General features: G+C 44.3%; 1 protein-coding gene across 2 annotated transcripts in view; it reads right to left on the reverse strand.

Moving 5' to 3' along the window:
* Positions 1 to 3,330: 3,330 nt before the first annotated feature.
* The window catches only part of CHD1L (chromodomain helicase DNA binding protein 1 like), a 30,706-nt gene continuing 10,516 nt past the window's right edge, over positions 3,331 to 23,520 (reverse strand). For both annotated transcript variants that reach the window (XM_019548746.1, XM_019548745.1), the window contains exons 7-23: positions 20,537 to 20,699; positions 20,224 to 20,379; positions 18,384 to 18,476; positions 17,271 to 17,367; positions 16,048 to 16,121; positions 14,490 to 14,600; positions 12,786 to 12,900; positions 12,191 to 12,344; positions 10,451 to 10,616; positions 8,722 to 8,867; positions 8,162 to 8,325; positions 7,188 to 7,396; positions 6,163 to 6,261; positions 5,380 to 5,450; positions 5,009 to 5,123; positions 4,587 to 4,695; positions 3,331 to 3,973 (exon numbers count right to left, since the gene is read on the reverse strand). In XM_019548746.1, coding sequence (XP_019404291.1) covers positions 3,895 to 3,973; positions 4,587 to 4,695; positions 5,009 to 5,123; positions 5,380 to 5,450; positions 6,163 to 6,261; positions 7,188 to 7,396; positions 8,162 to 8,325; positions 8,722 to 8,867; positions 10,451 to 10,616; positions 12,191 to 12,344; positions 12,786 to 12,900; positions 14,490 to 14,600; positions 16,048 to 16,121; positions 17,271 to 17,367; positions 18,384 to 18,476; positions 20,224 to 20,379; positions 20,537 to 20,699 — 2,121 coding nt within the window. In that variant the 3' untranslated portion in view covers positions 3,331 to 3,894. The remainder of the gene's footprint in view (positions 3,974 to 4,586; positions 4,696 to 5,008; positions 5,124 to 5,379; positions 5,451 to 6,162; positions 6,262 to 7,187; positions 7,397 to 8,161; positions 8,326 to 8,721; positions 8,868 to 10,450; positions 10,617 to 12,190; positions 12,345 to 12,785; positions 12,901 to 14,489; positions 14,601 to 16,047; positions 16,122 to 17,270; positions 17,368 to 18,383; positions 18,477 to 20,223; positions 20,380 to 20,536; positions 20,700 to 23,520) is intronic.

Below are 23,520 nucleotides of genomic sequence, written 5' to 3' on the forward strand. Positions count from 1 at the left end.
TTAGATGGCAGCTTAACTTTTAGGAGCTTTGTGAGGCTGGCAAAGAAAATGAAAGATGCGATTTATATTGTAACATATTTATATATTTTGTGCTGGCAGCCTGAAAGGTTTCTCCACAGGGGAGGAGACCAGGGATATATCTGCTCTTTGAGATGAGTTCCACAGCAACATGTGCTGCTGGAGTTGATTAACAGTGCCACCAGCTGGCCAGCTGGAAGAGGGCCAGTTTGTTAGAGGGTGTTGGCTGTAGCCCTGCTGGTCTAAGGACATAGGCAGACAAGGTTCTTTAGGTAAATCCAGTATTTTTTATTAGACTAATTAAAATATTTGGAAAAATTCTTCTTTGCAAGCTTCCAGGTACAAACTCTTCTTCAGGCAAGGGAAGCTTGTATAGTTGTTCTGTGCTCTTCCTGGATAGGATAGAAGCCAGAAGATAGTATGCAAGAATGCCAGCCAGTGAAAATGCAAGTGTGTGGGGCAGACAACAGGTGAGAAACAGGGGCGGGAGGAAGGAAGGGAAATGGTGACCTGATGATAAAATGTAGCTGCTAAATTATGGAGAGGTTACCTGGGATATCAGATTTTAGGCAGGTTATAATGTACCATAAATCCAATATCTATATTTAGTCCATGATTTTTTTTGTATCCAATAAGTCAAGGGTTTTCAACCTTTTTGGATCAGCATACCCCTGGCAGCCAGACACGGAGTAGTGTACTCCTTGTGACCAGACGCAAGGCAAGTATGTGTTGGGGGGTGTGCAGCTGAATGCAGAGAGGTGGCAGCCGCTGTGTGCGAGCTTCCCCCACCTGCCGCATCTAACTGAGTGGCAGTGCGGGATAATGCATGGCAGTGCTCTGTCCCCACCTGCCAGCACATACCCCCTACGGCCTTCTCAAGTACCCCCTGCAGTAGGTTGATAAGTGAAGTTTGTAGGTTTGTCTGCAAAAAGTATTTTGTAAATTCCATGTCAGGATTAGAACTGAGAGATTGGAGAGAGTGGTTGTCTTGTGAAAAATGTGCCCCCACAGGTAACTGGGTATTTTTGTCTTTGATAGATTTTTGGCATGCGTTCATTCTGGTATCCAGTTGCTGTTTGGTTTCTCCTACATATTATCTATCAGGGCATCCAGTGCACTGCATGCTATATATTACATTTCTGGAGGTACAGGTGTAAGCTTCAGGAATGTTGATGGTTCTGTTGTGAGTTGTAGTTCTTGTGAGAGTGGTGATGTGTTGGCAGGTTTTACACTTCTTGTCATGGCACGGTTTAGATCCTTTTGGTGTGTTTGGGGCCATAGGAAGTTTGTTTCTGGTGATGAGGTTGGCAAGGTTCAATGCTTGTTTAAAGGTTAGGATGGGTGGTTCTGGAAGATCTATTTAAGAATCGGGTCTTCGCCTAGTATGGGTTGCAACTGTTAGAATTTTCCGTATAGGTTCCAGGGAGGGATGAGGGACATGGCATGCATGAAGGGAGAGGCAGAACTCCAGGAACAGACCTGTGGCACCATGGCACAAATGAGCACGCTGTCCATTGGAAAGCAGGATAAAATGGCCCCTCATTCATCCAGGGGTAATGTGGCACTCTCAGGGCAGAATTGCAGGCTGCATCAGGTGTTCTTAAACCAAGAGATCTTTGAGTTGCCATGGGTTAAATTGTCCATGTCTCCATGGCCTCAATGGGGATAAAACAAACCTATATTTTAAACATTGATCCTCAAAGTCTTCATGAACTAAGGTCCTAATCCTGCTGGCCATTGTGTCCATAAGGAAGCGCTGTTCCCATAAGAGTTTCCAAGTGTCATCCTAAGCAGCCCGATTCTGAGATGCTGAGCACCTGCCACCTTCCACTGACTTTCATGGAAATCAGAAGTGATCACAGCCTCTGGGCATCTTTCAATATTGAGACAGCAAGAGAGAGAGAGACAGAGAAAGAAAGTATGCACACACATATATACACCTGTCTACTTTTACTGCAACCAGACTATGCCCAGAGAAAAGTGCTAGTCCATGTGGATACTGGTTTTGGAACCAGGCTTGAGGGCAGTATCCTTAAAGGGACTTGGTAGAGACCTCAAAGTGATCTCAAAGTGACTCTCAAAGAGACCTCAAAGTGAGCAAAATGCTGGCTTGCATCCACAGATGCTTCTCAAGCAGATCCCGGGACGTCACTCTCCCACTGTACTCAGCCTTGGTGAGGCCGCAGCTGGAGTACTGCATCCAGTTTTGGGCTCCATAATTCAAAAGGGATGTGGAGAAGCTTGAGAGGGTGCAGACGAGAGCCACGTGCATGATCAGAGGTCAGGAAAACAGACCTTATGATGAGAGGCTGAAAGCAATGGGGCTCTTCAGCCTGGGAAAGTACAGGCTCAGGGGTGATCTGATGGCCACCTAGAAGTTTATCAGGGTGCTCATCAGGATCTGGGAGAACATCTGTTCACCAGAGCGCCCCAAGGGATGACAAGATCAAACGGTCACAAACTCCACTGTGACCGATTCAGGCTGGACATAAGAAAGAATGTCTTTACTGTCCTAACCCCCAAGGTCTGGAATAGACTGCCGCCCGAGGCGGTTCAAGCACCCACTTTGAATGCCTTCAAGACACATTTGGATGCTTATCTTGCTGGGATCCTATGATCCCTGATGACTTCCTGCCCCTGGGGCGGGGGGGCTGGATTCGATGATCCTCCGGGATCCCTTCCAGCCCAAATGTCTATGGAAAAGCTATGAAAATCTATGAAACCCTAACATCTACGTATCTATGAATCACTGAGAGCCATCAGATGCTGCTATGACAGTCAGGAATACAGCCACACAGAATGTATATGAGCAGTTAGCTATTTAAAGACATGCTTTCCATTAGTTGTGGTGCAATTCCTTTGAGAAGCTGAACATCTCCCCCCTGCCCCCCACAATTGGGTTTCTCCTCAAAATCTCTCAAACTGAATCATCTGTTAGGGATACAATCAGTTACTGCTAACTGATTTTACCAAGCAAGTATGTTGCATGGTGTTGAAAGCTTTACATGCAACAGCTCTGTTGTGCCACACACAGCAAATCCAACAGTAAAACAAGTTTGCATTCAAACCCATTATATATTGGATCCAAGGGTCCGGGGGCCTTCCAGTCAGCCCCAAGGATAGGAAAAGGGACCTCGTTTGCCCAACAGCTGCAACAATTCAAGAAGTATACCACAAAGCAGCAGTTTGAGGGAGAAGGACAGGTGTCCTTCACAAAGATCATCTCAAATGCAGGCAAAATCATATGTCTTTGCCAAGGGCGGTGGTTAGAAAGAAACTGCTTGATTATAAGCATACGACTATGCTACCAACTCCACCTTAAACTCTTTATTTTAGTAAATATCAAAAACTGATTTTTTTTTAGGAACCAGAGCACGTGTGCCCAGAGTGTTCACTGCACATGCCTTCCTTATCATCACAGAGGAGTTTACATACAAACCCCTCTGCCTCAAGCGCACAGTAACAGGTTAGCAAAAAACCAACCAACCAACCAAAAATCAATGAAACAACAGAGGAAGTCTGTGAACAAAGATCAAGCCACAACTGCATGGCAAACCCTGGGAATAATGGAAAATTATTGCTTCAAACAAGGGTTAATAATTGGGCTATCATGAAAGTTTAAAATTTTCCAACTTAAAAAAACTAAAGACAGGTCCAAGCCAGCATCCCAGACCCACTAAACCTTGTAGTAGTATTATTCCAGCTCACATCCACCGGCAATATAAAAAACAGAACTACAGAGGTAGGGTGACACAAAGACACACAGTGGCTTTGTATGTGCTTCAAAGAAGCTACCTAAATACAGGCTGGCTGTATATGCAATTCTGAAAAAGCCTTGAGATCTTTGTGCCCATTTCTCAGTGATTCACAGGGTCTTCATGGCTTGGAGATCATCACAGAAGATGTAGACGGTTGTGAAAAGGAGGAAGAGGCCTTATTCCTTGGGAAGTAGTATCTAATGAAAATGGTCAAGGAATACTGCAACATTTCAGGCAAAACATCTAGCAATGGCATCAGTAAGGAAGGTGGGGTTATACTGGCCAACTTTCTAAGTTTTAATCTCTCTCTCTATATTGCTGACTGTGGCTCTATACAGCAGGTGCATTTCTGCCCTGAGAAATGGCAGAAACAGTCTGAACACTTCCTATTCTTGGCAAGCTGGGAGGAATGCACTGGGTCTGGTCAATGAAGCATGCTTGTGCTTTCTTCTTAATCTGTTCATTTTGTTGGCATCTGGGCCAGTTTGGTCAAAGCCTAAAACTTCACTATGAACTTGGCATGTTGCAAGCAGCCCCATGATTGTTAGCAGACAGCCAGGCACTGGTCCAAACACATACTGACAGATGCATGGAGTCATACGGACAAACATCAGCATCGTCACCACCTGAGTGCTCAGGATTCTATCTGAATGAGTGTAAAATTAGATTTCAGATTCATGCTATTTTAAACTGAAATGTCAGTGCATGATACCCACACTGGATCCACCAAGATCTTTCAATGAACAACCTGGATTTGTATAAACAAGTTACTCTGACTTTGAGCCAAGTCAAATACGCTTAAAAAGATACACAAAAGTGGGGATACCCCTTACAGCCAAATATTTTTGGATGAGCCGCTCGGTACCGTACCAGTTAAAACCCTTTGTTGCATGTCCGATACGTGGGAGATGGACACTTGCTGGCAGAGAGAGAGAGAAAGAGAAAGAGATTGGAAAAGTTCTTTGAAGCCTGAGGCATTAAAAAAAAAAAGGATGTGGAATAAATACTACACTCAATGACTGCAGAGATGCCTTGGAACATAATGTTCCACTTCCAGTGAATAAATCTGTGTCTCATTTTCTTTGAGGTGACAGCAGCAAATGAGATGGAAAAGGCCTGTTAGACCATCCCCTCTGTGACCCTGCCCAGAATCCTGAGGTGGAATTTCATGTGTGGTTCTTGTGGCATATCCCCTGCTAATGGCATGGGTAGATAGATGCATATATGCTTACCATTCCTTTTCTTGGCTGTTAAATAAATCTTCTTCAAGCCCTTTTCCAAAGCAGACAGCTTAATGCCAGACAAGTTGTTGGAGCAATCCCGGTGCTGTGCTACAATCAGGGCCAACTAGCAAAAAAAAATATGGGATGGAGACAAGCTGACAACAGACACAGAGAGCTGCTAGAAAACAACTGCTTTAACTGCTTTATAGGCCCAAAATGCTTGTGCTTTCTTTCTTTCTTTGCTGTCTTTTATCTTTTTTTTCAACCCAGTCCTACTCTGTTCGGGATCATAGTTATTCTGAGGAAGACACAGCATCCACTTTGCATTGTTTCAAAAATATTTCAGTTAAGAGAATATCAAAGGGGGTTTTTATAGTTACCAAGTCCTGTCCTTTATTTCTGGATTCTTTATCATCAATGGGGAATAAGAGGGTTCCTCCCAAGGCCAGGTCTGTCCAAAAAAACAGAACACAATAAGACATTCAATCCCACAGAGAACCATGGTAAGTCTGCCTAACAATACATGTGCCACTGCTGTTTTGCACTCTTGTATGCAATTGCCCTTAATACCAGTCACATAGGCATGTCAGCTCTTCCCCTATCCTCCATAATTTTCTTCAAATGGAGTAGTGAAACAGAAAAAAAGACTGAAAGAAGTGTCAGGAAACAGAATAGTACAAGAATAAATCCTTTGTTGAAAAATAATCAGTCTCCATTAAGATGCACGTGTTCTTCATCAGTGATTTAACATGGCTTAAATTTATGATTGTATAGGCGCACATAGTGGCTCAGTGAGATGAAGCCCAGCACCTACTTTTCAAAGCATTTAGGCATATGAACTACAGACTTAGGATACTGTCTTAATCCAAGAAGAAATCCCTTGACTAAAGAAGCAGATATTTCCCTGGGGAATATATCACAAAGGACAGACTTCCATGGAGAATTCTTTGACCCCAAACGCAGAAGTCTAGGCAAAGGGTCTTCCTGCATTATCCCTTCTGATGCCAGACACAGAAAGATCCAGATGCAAAGAAAAGTTTCATGTATGGAAGTCCCTAATTTGCCAATACTTTGGTGTGCCTAACTCCCGTGGGAATTAATGAGAGTTAGGTAACTAAACGTCTTTGAGGATCTGCGCCAAAGGTTGGGCTTTTCTCTCTTACCTTTCATCTTCCCTGCTAGTTCATATATTTTCCTGGGCTGATCAGAACGAACCTCCAGTGCTGTAAACAAGCCTCCTCTTCCCCAGCGGCCAGAATCATCTACAGCAAAGTTACAATTTAGATTCCTTTTATCTTACACTAGGGGGCTGTGTCTGGAGGAACACATTCCCAAACAAGTCCATGCAAATAATGACTTCTGCTGGGAACAGACCCCCTCTCACCCAGCACTGTGAGTATTGTTAGAAACCGCTGTGGGAGATGAACCAAAGTCCATCTGTGCCTCAGAAAACACAGAATGTAAGCCTAGAAGACAATCCCTGCTTGACAGCTCAGGAAACAGTGGGGAGTTTGTTCAGCTTTCAGCATGATCTACAAAGTGTAACCTCACAGGTCTGTTTCCAGCCCAGCTGGGTGAGAAGGAAACTTTCTGCATGAGACCCAAGGCAGATGGGCCTTAGTAAATCTGCTGACAGACAAGACCAGGACTCTACTCACTTACGAACTTTCCCCCCAGCTCCCAGTTTGATTCCCCAGTTCCCAGTTTGAGCCCCCAGCTCTTGATCATTCCCCCTAGCCCCCGTAGCTTCTCCTGGGGCTGCCAACACTGCATGCCTTGTCCTGGCAGGGAGGCAGCAGGGGGAGCAGCCGGACAAGCCACAGCTTCTCCCAGGGCTACCAGCTCAAGCTGGCCCTTGTTCGGTTGCTTCCCCAGCTGCTCCTGCCAGCGCTGCCTAGTGCCTGCCTGTACAGTCTATGGCCAAATCTCCAAATCAATTCAGAGGCTTCCAATTCGATTCAGAGAGATTAATAGGTATCCCGATTCGATTCAGATTAGAAGATTCAGCCCCCAAATGGGCCGAATCCTCTCTGAATCTTCGCACAGCCCTAACCTACATCATACAGACAGGTGGTTTCCAGCCAGTACCACCCAGCCACCGCTGCACTTCAACAATGTAGCGGCCATGCTGGAAGGCACAATTCAGCCCTCCACTACTGAAGTCTGCTCTTGTTCTTGCCAGCCCTACCTATGCAGTGGACAACGATGGCATCCTCCTCTTCTGCTCTGGGGTGGGTAACATCACCCATCACGTACTTGATGGCATTCAGATCTGGGTCTATGTAATCCAAATCCACATCTGGCTTATCTTCTCCCTCCTTAAATTCCTCCTCTGTGTCACTTTCCTCTGAGGGGAGGCAGGGGGACCTGTAATGATTTGTCTCCCACCATGCCATCCTGCAATGAGGAGAAATTAACGGTAGACCAAAGAAGATGAAAGAAAGAAGGCCAAATATCTTTCATTTTAAATTACAACTGCAATGCACTGGAGGCAGGCTCTTAGGGTACAATGCTCAGACTAAGATCTGGAGTCACAATCTTCCTCTCTCCCTCCAAATTTGGGATGGAATTTGGAAGTGCTGCTATTTATGGTGCTAAGAATGAGGGATGAGGCTCTTGTAATGGCATACTTGCAAGAATATGGAGAGTGTAAATCCAAAGGAGGGCAACAAGCTGTTCAGGATGGTACAAGGGGGCATATGTAGGAATTATGGAGATGAAATTAAGATGCAGGCTCAAGTCACACAGCACAGACCCAAACTGATTTGAACTAAATTGGGCTCTCACTCCAAGCTCCCCAAAAGTCTGTGCATGTTCAGAGTTCATGTGCTTTTACAGGTCCCCCTCCATGACATCAAAAGAACCAGAGAAGTCGGAATGGATGTTAGGGACAAGAATAAATGGTACTATTGGGCTAAAAATCTTTCAACAACTCCTTGTCTTGCAATTTCAGCACTCTCTCCAAAATATAATGCACCATGGTTCATAAACTACCAACATACCAATTTCATCTCTTCCATCAACCCACATTTCGAATGCCCCGTTAACTGCAAGAGCGAACAGTGCTTGTAGCTTTCTGACACTTTTCTGTCATGCTGACCCAACCAGCACCCACTAGTACACACCCCACACTGCTTTGTGGTAGGCAAAGCATAATCCTACTTTTTCTTGTGGTCAGCTTCTGCTTTCTTCCTTTTCTTCTCCTCTATGAGCTTTGTTCTCTTTGCTGCTGCCTCCTGTCGTTTCCTCCTTCTGGCTTCCAGCTCCTCTGGGCTCAGCACATGCTTCCTCTTGGTGGGCACTTCCCGAAGACCCATTAGAAGGACCTGGAGGAGGAGGGGAATCTTAAAGAAATGCACACTTCTCATCTTAATCTCTAATCAGGTTCCATCGTATCTGGTGTCTCATCCTTGTCTAATCCCTTGTCTGCAGTGTCTCACACTCTCAAACCTATTTCAAACAGGTCACCAAGACATCAGATTCTCAAAATGCTTTTTGATCCCATGACCAAATTTGAACCACTATCCTAGGCACAACTATCTGATCCATCATCAAACCTTCTGAGTCATCCAGTCCAGAGTCTAGTGTTAACCTCAAAATGTTTGCATCTGAGCCTTCAAGCATTTCCTCCGCAAGTTTTACATAAAACAAAAGTGAATCCATCTGCCTCATCTTCCATGAATAATTTGCAGCCCTGCATGCTTCTATTTCTTTCATCTTACGTTTGCTGTGTTTCGGAGGGCTCTCCCTTCTTTACTGGTCTCTTCCAGAACAGCTTTCTGAAGATCCAACAGCTGGTCAAATGCTTTCTGGTCTCCCCTGCTAGGTTCTTTCGAATAATCTTTGCCTTCATATAGATACATATGATCTTAAAAAAAAAGATAAAAGTATATAATAATGGGTACGTGGTGAGAACAAATGTAACATGAGTGACATTTCTAAGAGGGAAAGGGGCTATTGCTGAGATAGTTTTGCAAGGAAAAGTGTAAGTATTGCACTGAGGCAAGAAAAAAATAATCTCTGCCCAAGTACTTGTGTTTACCCCATAGCAAGTTGGAACTTTCAAGTAGAATTTATACCAGCCTGCACTTACATTTTTTTTCTCTCACAGTTATGTTGGTTAGGAGCATGCTTAAAAGAAAGATCATACCTTTTGCTGACATTGCTATAAAGGCAAGATAGAGACATGGCAGACAGCTCTCTTCCTAAAGACCTCTGGCCAGAATAAACAGTTGCTCCAGTAGGGGCTTTGCCAGTGCAACTCTGCCTATACAGCCCCCTGGTCAACCCTGTTAAGACAAGCCCTTTGTTTTGGGCTATCCAAGCATGAACTGGAACCCTGGCAACCTACAGTGACTGCTCATAAGGGCAGCCCTTTCCTCAGCAGTGAGATCTGAGCAATTACACTTCCTCCTTAAGTTTACAACAGAAACACTGCTGAGTGCCAATGACTGGCAACTGGCAACCCCTGAATGAGACACAATGCCCATTCTATCTGGCCCTGTGTTTACAGAATCATGGAGGCCACAGCTCTTGTTGAGGCTGAGTTCTTTTAAGCAAAGATTCAAACTTTGTGCTGTATCTTTCAGCAATAACACTCTTAGTGATGCTCTACAGGGGAATATATCTTTAAATTAATTTTCATCTACTTTTGGACCACAAATGCTAAAAAGTCTGACCCATAACTGCATGTGTATTGACTGGCATCACAACAGGGCAGATTAAAAGTTGCTTGGGTACCCTGTCTGCATTTGTTACACTCACGTTTGGATTTCTTTAAAATGTAGCCTTAACAAAGTATCCTGTGCTTATAGCATGTGGTTCAATAGTGCCGCCTGATTCAAGAGTTTGGTTTAACAGTTAAGAAACCTGTATGATATTCCTTAGCCTTATATTACTGATATGGGCTCGCTACCCTAAATGCCATCTTAACGTAGTTCTACGGAAAGGTATAAAGGCTGCTTACAGACATTGAATCAGCTTTAGATAAAAGCGCCAAAAAATCCTGCTGAAGTGCCCAATCTATACAGACGCTGTGGCGCCAAGTCCAATTAACATGTTACTTCTTCTGGAAAAGTGCTGTTTTGGCGGGGGCGGTTTAAAGGTCTATAAGCAGCCAAAGTTTATTAATAGTGCACAGCTTTATCTTTCTCTAATGACTTTCCTTCAAGAGGCTCAAGGCCTTTCAGAGACATTACTGAATTTGGCATTACCCACCCCATGAGGTAAATAGTTCTCATTTTAGGCAGGGAAATGAGGCATGGAAAGAGAAAGGTAGTGATCATAGGACACAAATCCAATCCATGGAATAGCCAGAAATAAAATCACAGCCACAAACCCATCTTTCTGCTCTGCAAAGTTGCACAGAATACCATTGCAACTCCTCAATGCTTTCTCTAACAGTTTCTAGACTGCTGGGTGGCCCGGGCACCTTCAGATCACTGAACATACTCTCCATATCTTGCTCCTCATTTTCTTCTTTGCTGGGTAGCACCATATCTGTGATCCATGCTCCCTCTTTTGTCTCTCCAAGGATGTTTTCCAGGTCCACCTCCTGGATGTTGGTCCCCTCAGAGGACAGCAATTTATCCAAACCAAACTTCAGGATTTCACTCAGCTGGGACAGACAGAAGAAGAAATGCATCATTATTGCCCTCACTTTTCATACCATTCCAGGCATACTGTTTCTAAGTTTAGAGGCTGGCAGGATACTGGAGGGGGGAATTAGCTCCTTAAAATCACCTGACAAAGTATTTATGCTAGCTCAGGCAGTATCCTCTTTCCTCTCTTCACCAGCTATACACCAGATCACTGGACACCCCCGTCAATAATAGAGATGAAACCCATTTAGCACAATAGGTGCACTGTCAGACAGTTCACAGACTCAGACAAACAACACTGCCCGTGATTACATCCAAGGGGTAACCCAAAAAGCCCCAAACTTTCTGAATGTTAAGCAAAAGCTTGGATTTCCACAGAAATCACTTGGGAACAAAGTACCAGCAGGACCTATTCCCGGATGTGTGCTCACACCAATGTCTCTCCTGCTGAAGCCACTGCTGTTCAGAAAGATTTGAAGGACAGACATAAGGCTGGAACACACACTTGTAGATTTTTTCCTGGTTTCACTTCACATAGGGTTTCTCTCTCATTACAGTTTCACTTTGGGACCTGACTAAGCTCAAAATGCTTGAGGCAAACTCAGCCTTAGGTTCCTAGCTACAAGTCATTCCCTGGATTCCTGGAAGACAGCACCTGCTCAGGAGGAGGCTGCCTGAACAGTTTGCAAACATAAGCCAGGTTTTGGTTTGGCATCAAAATGCTGGCATGGCAGTTATGCTTGTCAGGGAGAAGCAGGGAAAAACAGATCAGGTGTTAGAAGCGGTGATTCAATTTCCACGTAAATGAACATGCAACAGACCTCTCAATTTCTTTTGCCTTCCTCTGCAGCACTGATATGTCGGCTACAGCTAAGGTTGCAGTATGTTAGGGGGTGCTGACTGGATTGTAATGATGCATCTGCTGATAGTTAAGCTCAGAGGTTTTCTGGCTGGAGGATCTTATTCTTCTACTCAGGGTCAAACCCATCACCCAATTTGGGGCTAGGAAGGAATATTTCTCCTAGGTCAGGCACACACTGTAAGGGGAGGGGTTTTTTTTGTCTCCTGTAGCCTGGGGTGTAGTCCTTTTCCTAGAATGTTCTGAGCATCTATTAACCAACTCCTTCCCTCTCCCTACAGTGGTTGGGCACAGCAGTGCCCTTGTCTCCTCTGCTTTTATACTGTCATAGCGTGCTGTTTGTATTTTAGGTATTGTGCCTTGTACTTTTGTGTCAGTAAAGCGGCAATTTTAGGAATTCATTAACAGTTGCCTGCAAATGCAAGGGACTGAACTTGATGGCCCAGGAAGCCCATTCCAGTCCTATGTTCCTAAATATCCAATATAACAAAAATAAAAGGAAAAGACAACATCTGCAGAAAATGGGCCCCATCCTTCAGATGGGGTAACGTCAGCCTCAGGTAACAGAGCTCAAAATAGGGCCTCCCTGCCTCTGAGTTTCACAGATGCTTTGATCTGAGTTTGGTTTGGTCTCTGACAGAGATGCTACCAGCTCCTAGGTTCTAATGCAGTCCTCCCTAAAGACAAGGCCAATGCTGTTAGCATCCCCTGCAGTGTGGGCTCATTTTTTACCTGCATGTCTGCTGCTGCCTGAGACTTGAGAGCTCTGAGAGCAAACTGCCCCCCTTCGATAATGGCATTCGTTAGTCGGAGCTTGGACACCGCTCGTCGGTAGATTATTTCTTCCACGGTGTCTCGTCCAATCAGGCGGATAATTTTTACAGGCCTGGTAGAATGTCAGAGAGTCAGCTGAACTGCTGATGTTGCTTTAGGATAAGGGACCAAAGTGTGAGGCCACCCCTGGCCCAGTCCCATTACAAGCAGCTTACAGCAGCATAGAGAAATCCTGACCCCTCTGCAACCAGAGGGAAGAGGAGGGGACACTGCAGAGAGCAGCTGGCCTCCAGTCCAGTCCTCCACAACTGCAGAGCTCCTGACTCAGGAGGCCTAGGGAGGATGGGGAGTGCATGGGTTCAGCAAAATAGGAGGGCAGGACCATGCCAAAGACAAATGGCTCCCCCTTCCCACCCACCATTCCCAGGGGTGATTTGCTTAGCTCGCTTCTGCCAGCAGATATGAAGGTGAACACTGAGGCTGCAACACTGAGGATGGGAAGGAACAACCGGGTGTTGGGGGCATGATACAGAGCATAGCAGTCATTCCTCACTTGTTCTGACCAATCCTGTGAGCTCTTGCAATGGCCTGCAAGTCATTTTGTGGGTTGAAATCACTGTCGACAAAAATAACAGTATCTGCAGCTGTCAGGTTCATGCCGACGCCACCTGAAACCAAGAGCCCAGAGAGAAGGGATTGTCAGTAATGTGTGATACTCGACAGAAAAGAGGGAGAGCAGATTGGTGCTTGCTAGGAGAGACTAAATCTGTTCTGACTAAATAAAAATAAACTCAGGTTCCACCCTCCTCTCAAAGCTAAGTTTGAGTCCTTTTATAAGGATCCAAAAATTTTGCTCAGTCTGTTGAACGATATCTTCATGCCTTACTCTTTATGTTTCTAGGTTTCCACAGAGACCCCAAATGGGACTGTAGCACCCACTGCAATGAAGAAGAGAAAGGACTTGGATCTCGTTAACATAAAAGGGCTGGTTTGCTGAAGCTATTAAACACAAGACAGATCCTACGATACTTTCCAGATGGAAGACAAACTACTACAGTCTGGACTACTTAATAACCACCCAAAGGGTCTCCCTAACCCATGGTCTGGCCTTAGCCTGGAAAGGATTTCTGGTGATGATACTACAGAAATGTAAGGAAACCTCACACCCAAAGATTACAGTCCAAGGGCTGTGGAGGGTCTGGATACTTATCCACAGCAAACCTTTTGAGGTTTTCCAGTCACTCGTTTTTGTTTGTTTGTTTTTCTTTATAAGTAACAGCTTTCATGGAACAGAAATACAATGTGAACTAAAAAAATGTAAAGTTATTCTCAATGGTGGCATGTACTGCAACTAAAAAGCAGGGATATGCTGAGCAGCATTTCCTCCTACCCATGCCACACACCTTCGTTTGTAGTGTCCATACCCTCCCTGCAAACTGAGGCAATCATACCCTGAAATTCTCCACCACTAACTGGAGCAGGGATGGAGAGGCAGATGTTTGACCAGATCTAATGATTGACTTTCAGGGTGTAAAGAGCCTGACCAGTTTGGGAAGGGATTGCTCAGGCCCCGGGGAGGACAAAGTGAAAAAGACTTGCATACATGTCAAGAGGAGCAGAGTCTGGATCTTTGTTGGGATAGAGAGCAGGGAGGCAAGGAGGTCTGCAAAGGGTTCTGTTTATGAGGTAAGAGTGGGAGAGATGTATAGGACAGCACCAGGAGACATTCTGCAACCTATGGCACTGAGGAGTGGAAGACATCCATACCAGTCTGTTACTGGCACATGGCTGGCATCTGTGCAACATAAATGTTGTCATATTCTGTAAGATTAAACTGGCAGTGGGACAATACCTCCTTCATACGAAGCTGTATATAAAAAAAGAACCAGCTGGGTTGCACTATAAACAGTGCATTTGGCATCAGCTGAAGAGATGGCGTGTGGGGAACTCAAACTCCCACTCAGACTCCATCCCACTGGATGAAGAATTGCCAATAGCCAATGCACACCACCTAACAGGGCAATTTTTTAGAAGAAAATCCACAACACTTCTATTACAGAATAAACAATATTTCCTTAAAAATGAAATGGTTAACTATATTGGCTTTACTTCCCTTTAAAGTCCCCACTTGAGTATTAAAATTGATGTTTTCCACAGAGTTGAGGCCTTCCCAAAGTCCCTACATACAACCAAAGGACACTGAGGGGCTGGGACTGTATAACTTCCAGTTTGGTCCCTCCCCCATCCCTCTCCTTACCTGCCCTGGTGCTCAGCAAAAAAACAAAGATGGGCTGTTGACCAAAGTTCTTGATGGCAAGGTGCCTCTCCTCTCCTCTTACAGATCCATCCAAACGCTCATAGCTGTAGCCTTGCCAAACAGACAAAAATGGCAGATGCTGAAGACACTGCTGTTCTGACTCTATTCCCCTGCATGGTGCTTTCATTTTTGCCAGCCCCTCTCATCCCAACTTTCTCCTCTCCATTGCTTCCCCAATTCATGAGCTCCTCTCCCCATCCCCACCCCACACCTCAGGGTTTTCTGGGCTCTCCACAGAACTCACCATGGCAGCCCTCCTGTAGTTGATGTCCTCCTACTCTCCTACTGCGTTGTTCCACTCATAGTTTCTAGCTCTGTTCCCACCTCAGAACCAGGGGGCCAGTGTCTGCTCCAGTAACACTGGTGTAAATCAAAATAACTACCTAACCTTGCCGGTGCTTCTCCAGATTTACTATGTATAGAGGGGAGTAGAGCTGAAAAATGGAACCAAAGACTCTTAGCTTTGAAATTGCTGCTTGGAAACAGAATGGAGAAATCCAAAGCCAATGCAGAAAAGTGGTGGTGCACTGGCCTGTTGCAGACCAGGTCCCTTTGGGCCACTAGCACCAGGTTATGGACCAGTACATACAGGCCGCTCTCAAGCAAACTCCCACTGGCTTGAATGAGAGTTTTGCCTGAGTGAGAACTCCAGGATTTGACCCCTACTTGGTGTTCAAATGCAGCCTTAGCTGTCTACTACCATAAATACAAAACAAAAGGTTGTTTCATGGGAAAGGCTCAGTGAGCTCTAAGCCAGGTAAGTGCCAACAAAAGAAAATGTCTCATATGTCAAGAATGCTTTTGGTAATTAAATCTGGTTGCTAAAATATGGAATGGTCCTGCCTGCATTTGCAGTAACAGAGCTTCTAAGGAGACTAGCTAAGCATAGCTAGGTGGCTTGACTTTTAGTTAATACACACTCAGTGTAGCTGCTGAGTGCAAATCCATTCAGATTTGGATCGCAGAGCCAAGACCAGAACATAGGGCCAAGTTCTAAAACACAAGGTTCCTTCTCAACTAGAGAGAGCATGGGGTGAAGTGTAATACATCATGCTGTAGTGTGAAGCATATACTCACAGTATTACCACAATATCAGGATGTGTTAATTTAAATTCAAGCCCTTGGGCAAGTGGCTGCAACATCCCTGAAAGAAGTGCTGCACTCAGTAACACTCGGCTTCATCACAGTCCTGTGACCACTGACTTGCATGCACCAGGTTTATAAGCTGTCCAATGCAGTAGAAAAGTGAATCTCAGAATACCTTTGTTTGTCAGCCCTATTTTACAGATGACAACACTAACTCACAGAAGCAGTCATTGCTAGAGCAGAAATCAGGGCTCTGGATTCCTACCCCCCGCAAAAATGCCTGCTAATTAAAAAAGTCCTGTCATGACTGTTCCTTCTCTGTCATGCAAGGATCAGCAAAGGACAGCAGAGCTGTAGATGATATAGGATCATTTATGACAAGCCCTTTGCTCCAAAAGCGCATGCATTTCACCTCGGTAGTCCATGTAGTCTTGAAGAATATCAAGCATTTGAGTCATCTGGGAAAAGACCAAGACACGGTGGCCACTGCAAAATAAAGCAAGGTATCATAAGCCTCAGTGTATATTTTGTAGTGCTTTGCAGAAGCAGAGACAGTTTGTATTCATTTCATGAAGATGTATAATTAAGCCAAGCATCGTAAGACCTGAGTCTCCTCATCTGTAAAAGGACTTGCTGAGGTGATACTGCAAGTCAAGGATACAACTGGGGTCAGAACTCAATGGTCCTGATTCTCAGATCTGGGCTCTAGGCTTTATACACTGGTGACCCTTTAAGTCCATTTACGCTGTCTAGTATCATATATGGTATTCAAAAGGCACATAGGACCTGATAAGTCTTGTGGCACAGAAACAGACACACTTGCTATTTCTTCCCTCTTTGTTGCTGTATATTGGAGAAACCCTGGTGCCATTTTGGAAGTTTCACTTTTGCTTTGCCTTGTCTTTTTCAAGCACTGCCTGAGGAGGCTGTCAGAAGAGTACTGCATGCCAGGTGAGATGACCTTGTTTGGTATTGCGATGAGTGGTGGGGGAGTAATTCACTCACAACCTGCTTGAAATTTCCAACAGAAGCGTGTACCAGTTTGCTTAGCCTTCTTTTGGGAGGTAGTGAAATAGTCTCAGACAACAGTTACAGATTCTGCAGCCTCCAAAGTTCAGATCCAGAATCTGGGACCAGACTCGAATCCCCAAATTACGGAGTGTTTATTCTGACTTTTTCTTGTCTAAGTTTTGGGGTTTTTTTACCAACATTGCTATTTTTCATTCTGACGATACGGTTCTGCCTCCCAGGCCCAGACAGGCCTAGTGCCACAAAGGAACTGAAACACTGCGACAGTCTGCCCTCAGGGAACCCATGATCAAACCAGACACCTTGAACATCATGTAAAACAGTTGATCTCTCAGGATTCCCAGCCCAACTTTGGCAGCTGGTTGGATAAGTGTAGGGAAAGAGCCAGTTTTGGGGGTTCTTTAAAGAAAAGCTTTAAATCATTGTGCTTTCTCTGTCATTCCGAACACAGCTGCCACACTCTAATTAGTCTAATTAGGACTATCACCAATCATCATTAAGTAACTACAGCATTCATTTCATAGTGTGCATTAGCCATGAATAAAAGAGGCTGTTTTTATCAACAAGGCTTATCTGTATTCCTGTCTTCACAGTAACACAACGTACCCAGCATATAAGAAAGAAAGGAGTTTATCTAACAGGCACAGCTTGCCACTGGCTTCGATGAGGTGGTCTCCAATTTCAAAGGGCTCTGGCTCAACACCTGGAATGAAAATGAGTTTTAGAAGCAGTGCTAATATTATAGTAATAATTAACATCCCAAGATCACCCCCAAATTACCCAGACGTCACCTACAACAATGTATTGCACAGCTGCTGCCAAACAGACCTAGGTATAACCCAGATTCCTGCTTCTAAACTGGTGATGCTTTCCTGTCTGTTGGGAACACCAGAATCACAATTTCATGACAAAAACAAACAGTGTGATTACACTGGAAGCAGAAATCAAATACTTGCAGATCCCAGATTCTTAGTTTCCTGAGAAGGTGAGGAATTGCAAACCAGCTGGGGATATATAAAGCTGCAGTGAACATCTGTGTGGGACCACTGAGGCATTTCAGCTGTTTGCTGTGACTTATATCAAAATGTACCACTTCTCTGATCAGCTGTGTGGGACCTGCTGTTGATCTCCAAATGAGCGGAGAAGCAGTATCCTTTGAAGTAAAAGCTGTGGCAAACAACTGAGCAGCTCTTTCTTACTGCAGCAACCTACTGTGAACTAAGTAGGATGTGAACCACCTGGATACAAATTATCCTGATTCTACTATATGTAAGCAAAACATGTATAGAGGTAAGATTGAAAACTCAGCCCCCTTTTTAGAGTGTTGGAGTGATATTATAGCCATGATGGTCCAGGAAATGTGAGGGGCAAGGATTTTTGTGGGTGTTACCTTTTACTGGACCAATTGCATGGTTGGGACAGATTTAGACAAGCTTTTGAATACAGTGCATTGCATTTGAAAGTTTGTCTAAACCTATCCTAACTATGCGGTTTGCCCAGTAAAAGATACCACCCACAAAAATCCTTGCCTCTCTCTTTTTATACTGTTTTGAGTCAGCTAACATGAACTGAATCTCTTCATACTACAGTCCAGCAGCACAAGACAGGGGTTTCGCTCAACTTCTAAGCATCAAAGAAAACTACCATATTTGAAGAAACTTGATTCATCTGCTAAAAAACACTTGGTTTCATGTCAGAGACAGAGGAGGCCTCTCTCACCATTGAACAGGTACGGGTGGGCCACACATTTCCGAAGCTGAATTAAAATGTTCTGAAGTTTAACTTTCCTCCCTGCTTCGTTTTCAAATGCATCTGAAACCGGGAAAGAAAAAATTAAATGGCAAACCAGTTCAGCAACATCTCTGAGACTTTGTAACAGCAGTGACTGGAATTATTTGCTGTTTAGTCCAACTGAGTGTTTGAATTTAGGCTCTGCATTTAACATTCTCCCTCTTCAAAGACCAATGGAATTTCCTGTCATACTTTCAATCAAATATTTGCTCACTTCGGCAAAGGAAACATTTGAAAATGAGACAGCAATGGAAATTTCTTCCCTTGTCTGACCACTTTATTTCTGGACTCTCCTGAAGAACCTGAGCCCTTAATGACATTTTTATAATGGCCCATGAATTTAAAACTGCCCAAATTAACACAGTGAAGCTGCAGTTATTGGGTATAACTCGGCTGCCTCTTCCAAGGAAACCCAATGCACAACTGAGACATGAGGTAAGAGTTCTGCTCAGAAGGGCCAGTAACCAAGCTGGGAGCGGGGCAGAAGGATGAGGAAGATGTAAGCTCTCCAAGGGTATGGGAAGCTTTGCTGAGCTTTGAGGAAAACCCTTCAGGTCTCAGTCCTGTTGTCTCAGCTCCCAGGCACGGGGAGATAAGAAAGGTGACAGCCAGGAGAGCGAATGGTATTGTGAGGGAGTCCTCAGGGATTTATGGGGACACAAGGAGCTCAGCAGGGCTTTGGGGAACCTGCAAGGGGGAGATGGATGAATGAAGCTGGGAGTGGGAAGGATGGTCTGGGGCTAGTACACTTTCACTCTGCCCAGAAGATTGGCACAGAAGGTCTCCCTGATCCTGTGACCATCTCTCTGATGCACATGCACAAAGCAGTATCACAGGACGAGAGCAACAACATTGATTAGAGGTCTAGAGAACGTGACTCATGAGAAAAAAAAGAAAGAACTGGGATTATTTCTTCTCACAAGGGTGGGCCAGTACTGGAACAGATCACCTAGAGAGGTGGTGAAGGCTCCATCCTTGGAAGCATTTAAGGGGAGGTTACACAAGCATTTGTCTGCCTTCAGCAGGGGACTGGACTAGAAGACCTCCCAAGGTCCAACCCTATGTTTCTATGATGAGCTGAGCCTTCTGCACAGCCCTGGGTGTACCACAGTATCTCCACCTTTTCACTAATACACCATCCTGACAGACACATGCACATCCACAGAGTGTGTAATGGGATGTTCACATATGAGAGAGCAGGACATCAGTATTAGGTAACAACATCTGGGTGTAATTCAGTATCAGCAGTGTGTCCCTAATGACTGCTTATCTATGAAAAGTGAGAGAGATGTGTTACAACAGTGAATGGTCTGAGCATTTGGCTGGGTGTCAAAAAACACAGATGAAGGATAGCTTAACAGGTGAAAAGAAGATATTTCTTGAGATCTTGAATTGCAATTTATTGAAAGGTTGGCCCAAACAAGAACTTTAGGACTGACCACACCCAAGCTGTGGAACAGTCCAGAGTCAGATCCAGATGCAATGGCTGGCTCTTATACTGGACCAAACCAAAAATCATAGGTCCAAACTGCTCACAGCTCTGGAAGTTTTTGTATAAGGATCCAAACGCTGAGGCTCAGATTGATCCCAGGGGTTAATACTGCTTGCTCATCTAAAGGGCATCCGAAGATTGAACTCACCCTATTCATTCAGGGCATTTTACTATTGGCTAATGCATCCCCCTTTTCAATACAACAGTACCTGGATTTATAAGAGGGAATTGATTTTGCTATTAATCACACCAACAGGTCCCAAATTCCCTTGTTACCTAGGTCTTTCATCAGAACGGCCTTGTAGTATTTTCTCTGCAGGGCTGACATCCCATGATATAGTACTACTTCTACCTTCTTAGGTAGATCTGCAGCAACTTCAGCTTTCACCCGCCTGAGTAAAAAGGGTTGCAGGAGACTGTGTAGTTCTTTGGCTGCATGGGGAGGGAAAAGTTGTAATCAGTGAATGCAAGTAATCCATCTCACACTTCATTTCTGTTTATGAACATTAATGGTAGCTCACAACACCTTGCAAGATGGCTAAATATCTTCCTGACTTAGAAGCAGAGTATTTTATGGCTCGCTGCTTACCTGGCTTTCTCTCTGTTTCGATCTCATGGTAATACTGAACAAACTCATCCACTTGGTCTTTAGGGAAGATGTCAGGTTCAATAAAACTGAGTAGGGAGTACAGCTCCTGGAGACTGTTCTGAATAGGAGTGCCTGTGAGCAGGAGACTGAAACTCACTGAAAACTGAAGCAAGCAAAGGCAACGGAAAATGATGTTATATGTGTTTAGAAAAGGAACAACACACAAAGCTGCTAATGCACTATTCTTCACACAACTAAAAATCTGGCAATTAGTAGAGGAACACTGCAGAACTCTCTGCCCTCTCTGAAAGCCAGCAGATACAAGGGCTGGAGTCACCAGCAAAGAGATTCTCCACTCGCCCCACTCCACTCCACTGTGATCAGAAGCAATTCCATTAAAGTGAATGGAATCACAACAGTGCAACAAATGCAGGCTTAAGGAAAGTGAAAACAAAACTCAAAGATGGTGCCATTATAACACTGATCTGTCAAACTAGACATGACTATTCTATGTCAAGTACAACACATGTAATGCAAAATAACATGAGCTGGTTCAAAAATTCTAGGACAAAAAAATGCTGAGAGCAAATTACATAGTTTGCCCTCTTCCCCCCATTTTCTGAATGGCTCTAACAGTGTTAGTCTTTATTTGCACTTTGCTATTTTCAGAAGCCCCTGCTATACCAACATTTGAGGAATACAGTTAACACTGTCATACACTTAATGCAACAGAAAACTCCCAGACGTTCAGTAACAGGAACATGTGAGCAGAATGAAGGTGTGATTAGGCTTATTTGTTGACATGAAACTCTATCCTTGGAGGTTTTTAAGGCTTAGCTCGACAAAGCCCTGATTATAATGACCTAGTGGGGGATGGTCCTGCTTTGAGCAAGGGATTGGACTAGATGAACTTCTCAGGTCCCTTCCAACCCTCTTTTTGTACAATTCTACGATGAGTGAACACTCCTGTACTAAAATCAAATATTCAGGAAATACTGGGCATATTCAAGTCTTGAATGTTCACAGTTCTCATAACGGGGCAAATTCTAACCTGGAATACTAGATAAATCCAGGCAAACTGTATTGACTTCAGCAATGACATGTGACTTAACCAAGGTCCCACAGCAAGATCTGGGAAACAAAGTTAAAGAGTTGTGACTCGTGGCTTTTTGCACCAATCACTAGATAAGACTCTCCCGATTTGCACACAAATTCATAAGAAAACAGGGCTGGAAGACACCTCATGCAGTCATCTAGTCCAGGCCCCTGCTCAAGGAAGAATCATCCCTGACTAAACCATTCCAGTCCAGTGTCTGTTCAACCTGCTCTTGCTCTTCATGATTCCCAAGTCCCTAATCATTTTTGTCATTGTATGCTAGATTTCCTGATGTACCTATATCTTTCTTGAAGTGTGGGACCCAAAACTGGACACAGTACTCCAGGTGAAGCCTCACCAGTCCTGAATAAAGCAAAATAATCTGCAAGAGGCAACCCTGTTAATACAACCCAGGATTCTGTTGGCTTTTTTTTTTTTTTTTGGCAACAAGAGCACATTGTTGACTTGTATTTAGCATATGGTCCACTTTAATCCTCCAGTTCTTTTCTGCAGTATTGCAGCCAAGCCAATCATACTCTTGTCTGTATTTATACATGCAATTATTCTGTCCCAAGTTATGGCAGCCAGAACCAGAAGGGTTAAATCAAAAAATATATGCTCTTGGAAGCATCTGGTAATTGTCTAAGCAGTTTCATAGTTTCTAGGGTTGGAAGGGACCTGAGCAGATCATCGAGTCCGACACCCTGCCATGGCAGGAAAGAGTACTGGGGTCAAACAACCCCAGCAAGGTGTACATCTAGCCTCCTCTTAAAGATCCCCAGGGTAGAAGCCAGCACCACTTCCCTTGGAAGATTAAGTTAAGATTAACTAATGCAAAGCAGGTAAATTTGCAACCTGCAAGTGGAATTTGTGTGTCACAATTTAACCAAAGTGTTGAATCTAACTGTTTGCACTGATCATGGGACCACTGAGCCCCAAAAATAAGCAGAGCTACAAGATTAGCTGATCTAACAGGTTTTTTAAAGGTCAAGCCATAACAAGATCTGACCACCTAATATAATTAGCACGTTCCAAGGAATCCAGGAATAAGAAACTAAGGGCAGAGTAATGCTAATTTCAAACCTCAAAGTAATGTGGTGTAATTTGCTTATTGGGTGAACCTGAGTTTGGGTGGTAACCTTTCATGATAATTTCTAGCACCTTTTGATCCCACAGGGTAACAGCTTTAGGGCAAGGCTGTGAGTGGCTCTAAAGCCAACAGATTAGCATAAGATAAGGAATAAAGGAACGTGCATGTCAAGTGACCAGTTAGAAGGATGGGACAAAAGGACCATCGCTGTACCAAGCCTGGACCCCGGATTCCCAGTGTGACTGAGGACCGGATCCTGACCAAGGGGCCTTCCTGGTGACCCCTTGGACAGCGTTGATCAGGGATGTCTGACTTCGCTGGAACAACCTGGCGCGTACCTGGCATAGAGGGACTGCCGATAAGTTGCCAACCCCATGTGGGAATTCTGTCTATCTGTTGTTATCATTCACTATTAGCTCTTTATTACTGTACTATCTGCTTGTCACATTAACCTTTCTGTTAATTGTTGTATGCTAAGCTATAAGTAAATTTGCCTTTACTTCACTCCTGACTCACCTCCTCGATCCCAAACTGAGCAGCCTCACAGCTGATACACTCACAGTGCCTAGTCAGCCTGTGACACCAAGTGCAGAACTTTACACTTGTCCTTGTTGAATTTCATCTGATGGATTTCAGACCATTTCTCCAGTTCATTCTGTATCCTAGCCTTTCCCTTCAGAGTATTTGCAACCTCACCCAACTTGGTATCATCTGCAAATTTCATCATCATCCAAATCATTAATGAAGGTATTAAACAACACCAGACCTAGGACAAACCCCTGGGGAACCCCACTTGAT

Source organism: Crocodylus porosus, unplaced genomic scaffold, assembly GCF_001723895.1.
Source record: "Crocodylus porosus isolate Cpor-Errol unplaced genomic scaffold, CroPor_comp1, whole genome shotgun sequence".
Taxonomy (NCBI): Eukaryota; Metazoa; Chordata; order Crocodylia; family Crocodylidae; genus Crocodylus; species Crocodylus porosus.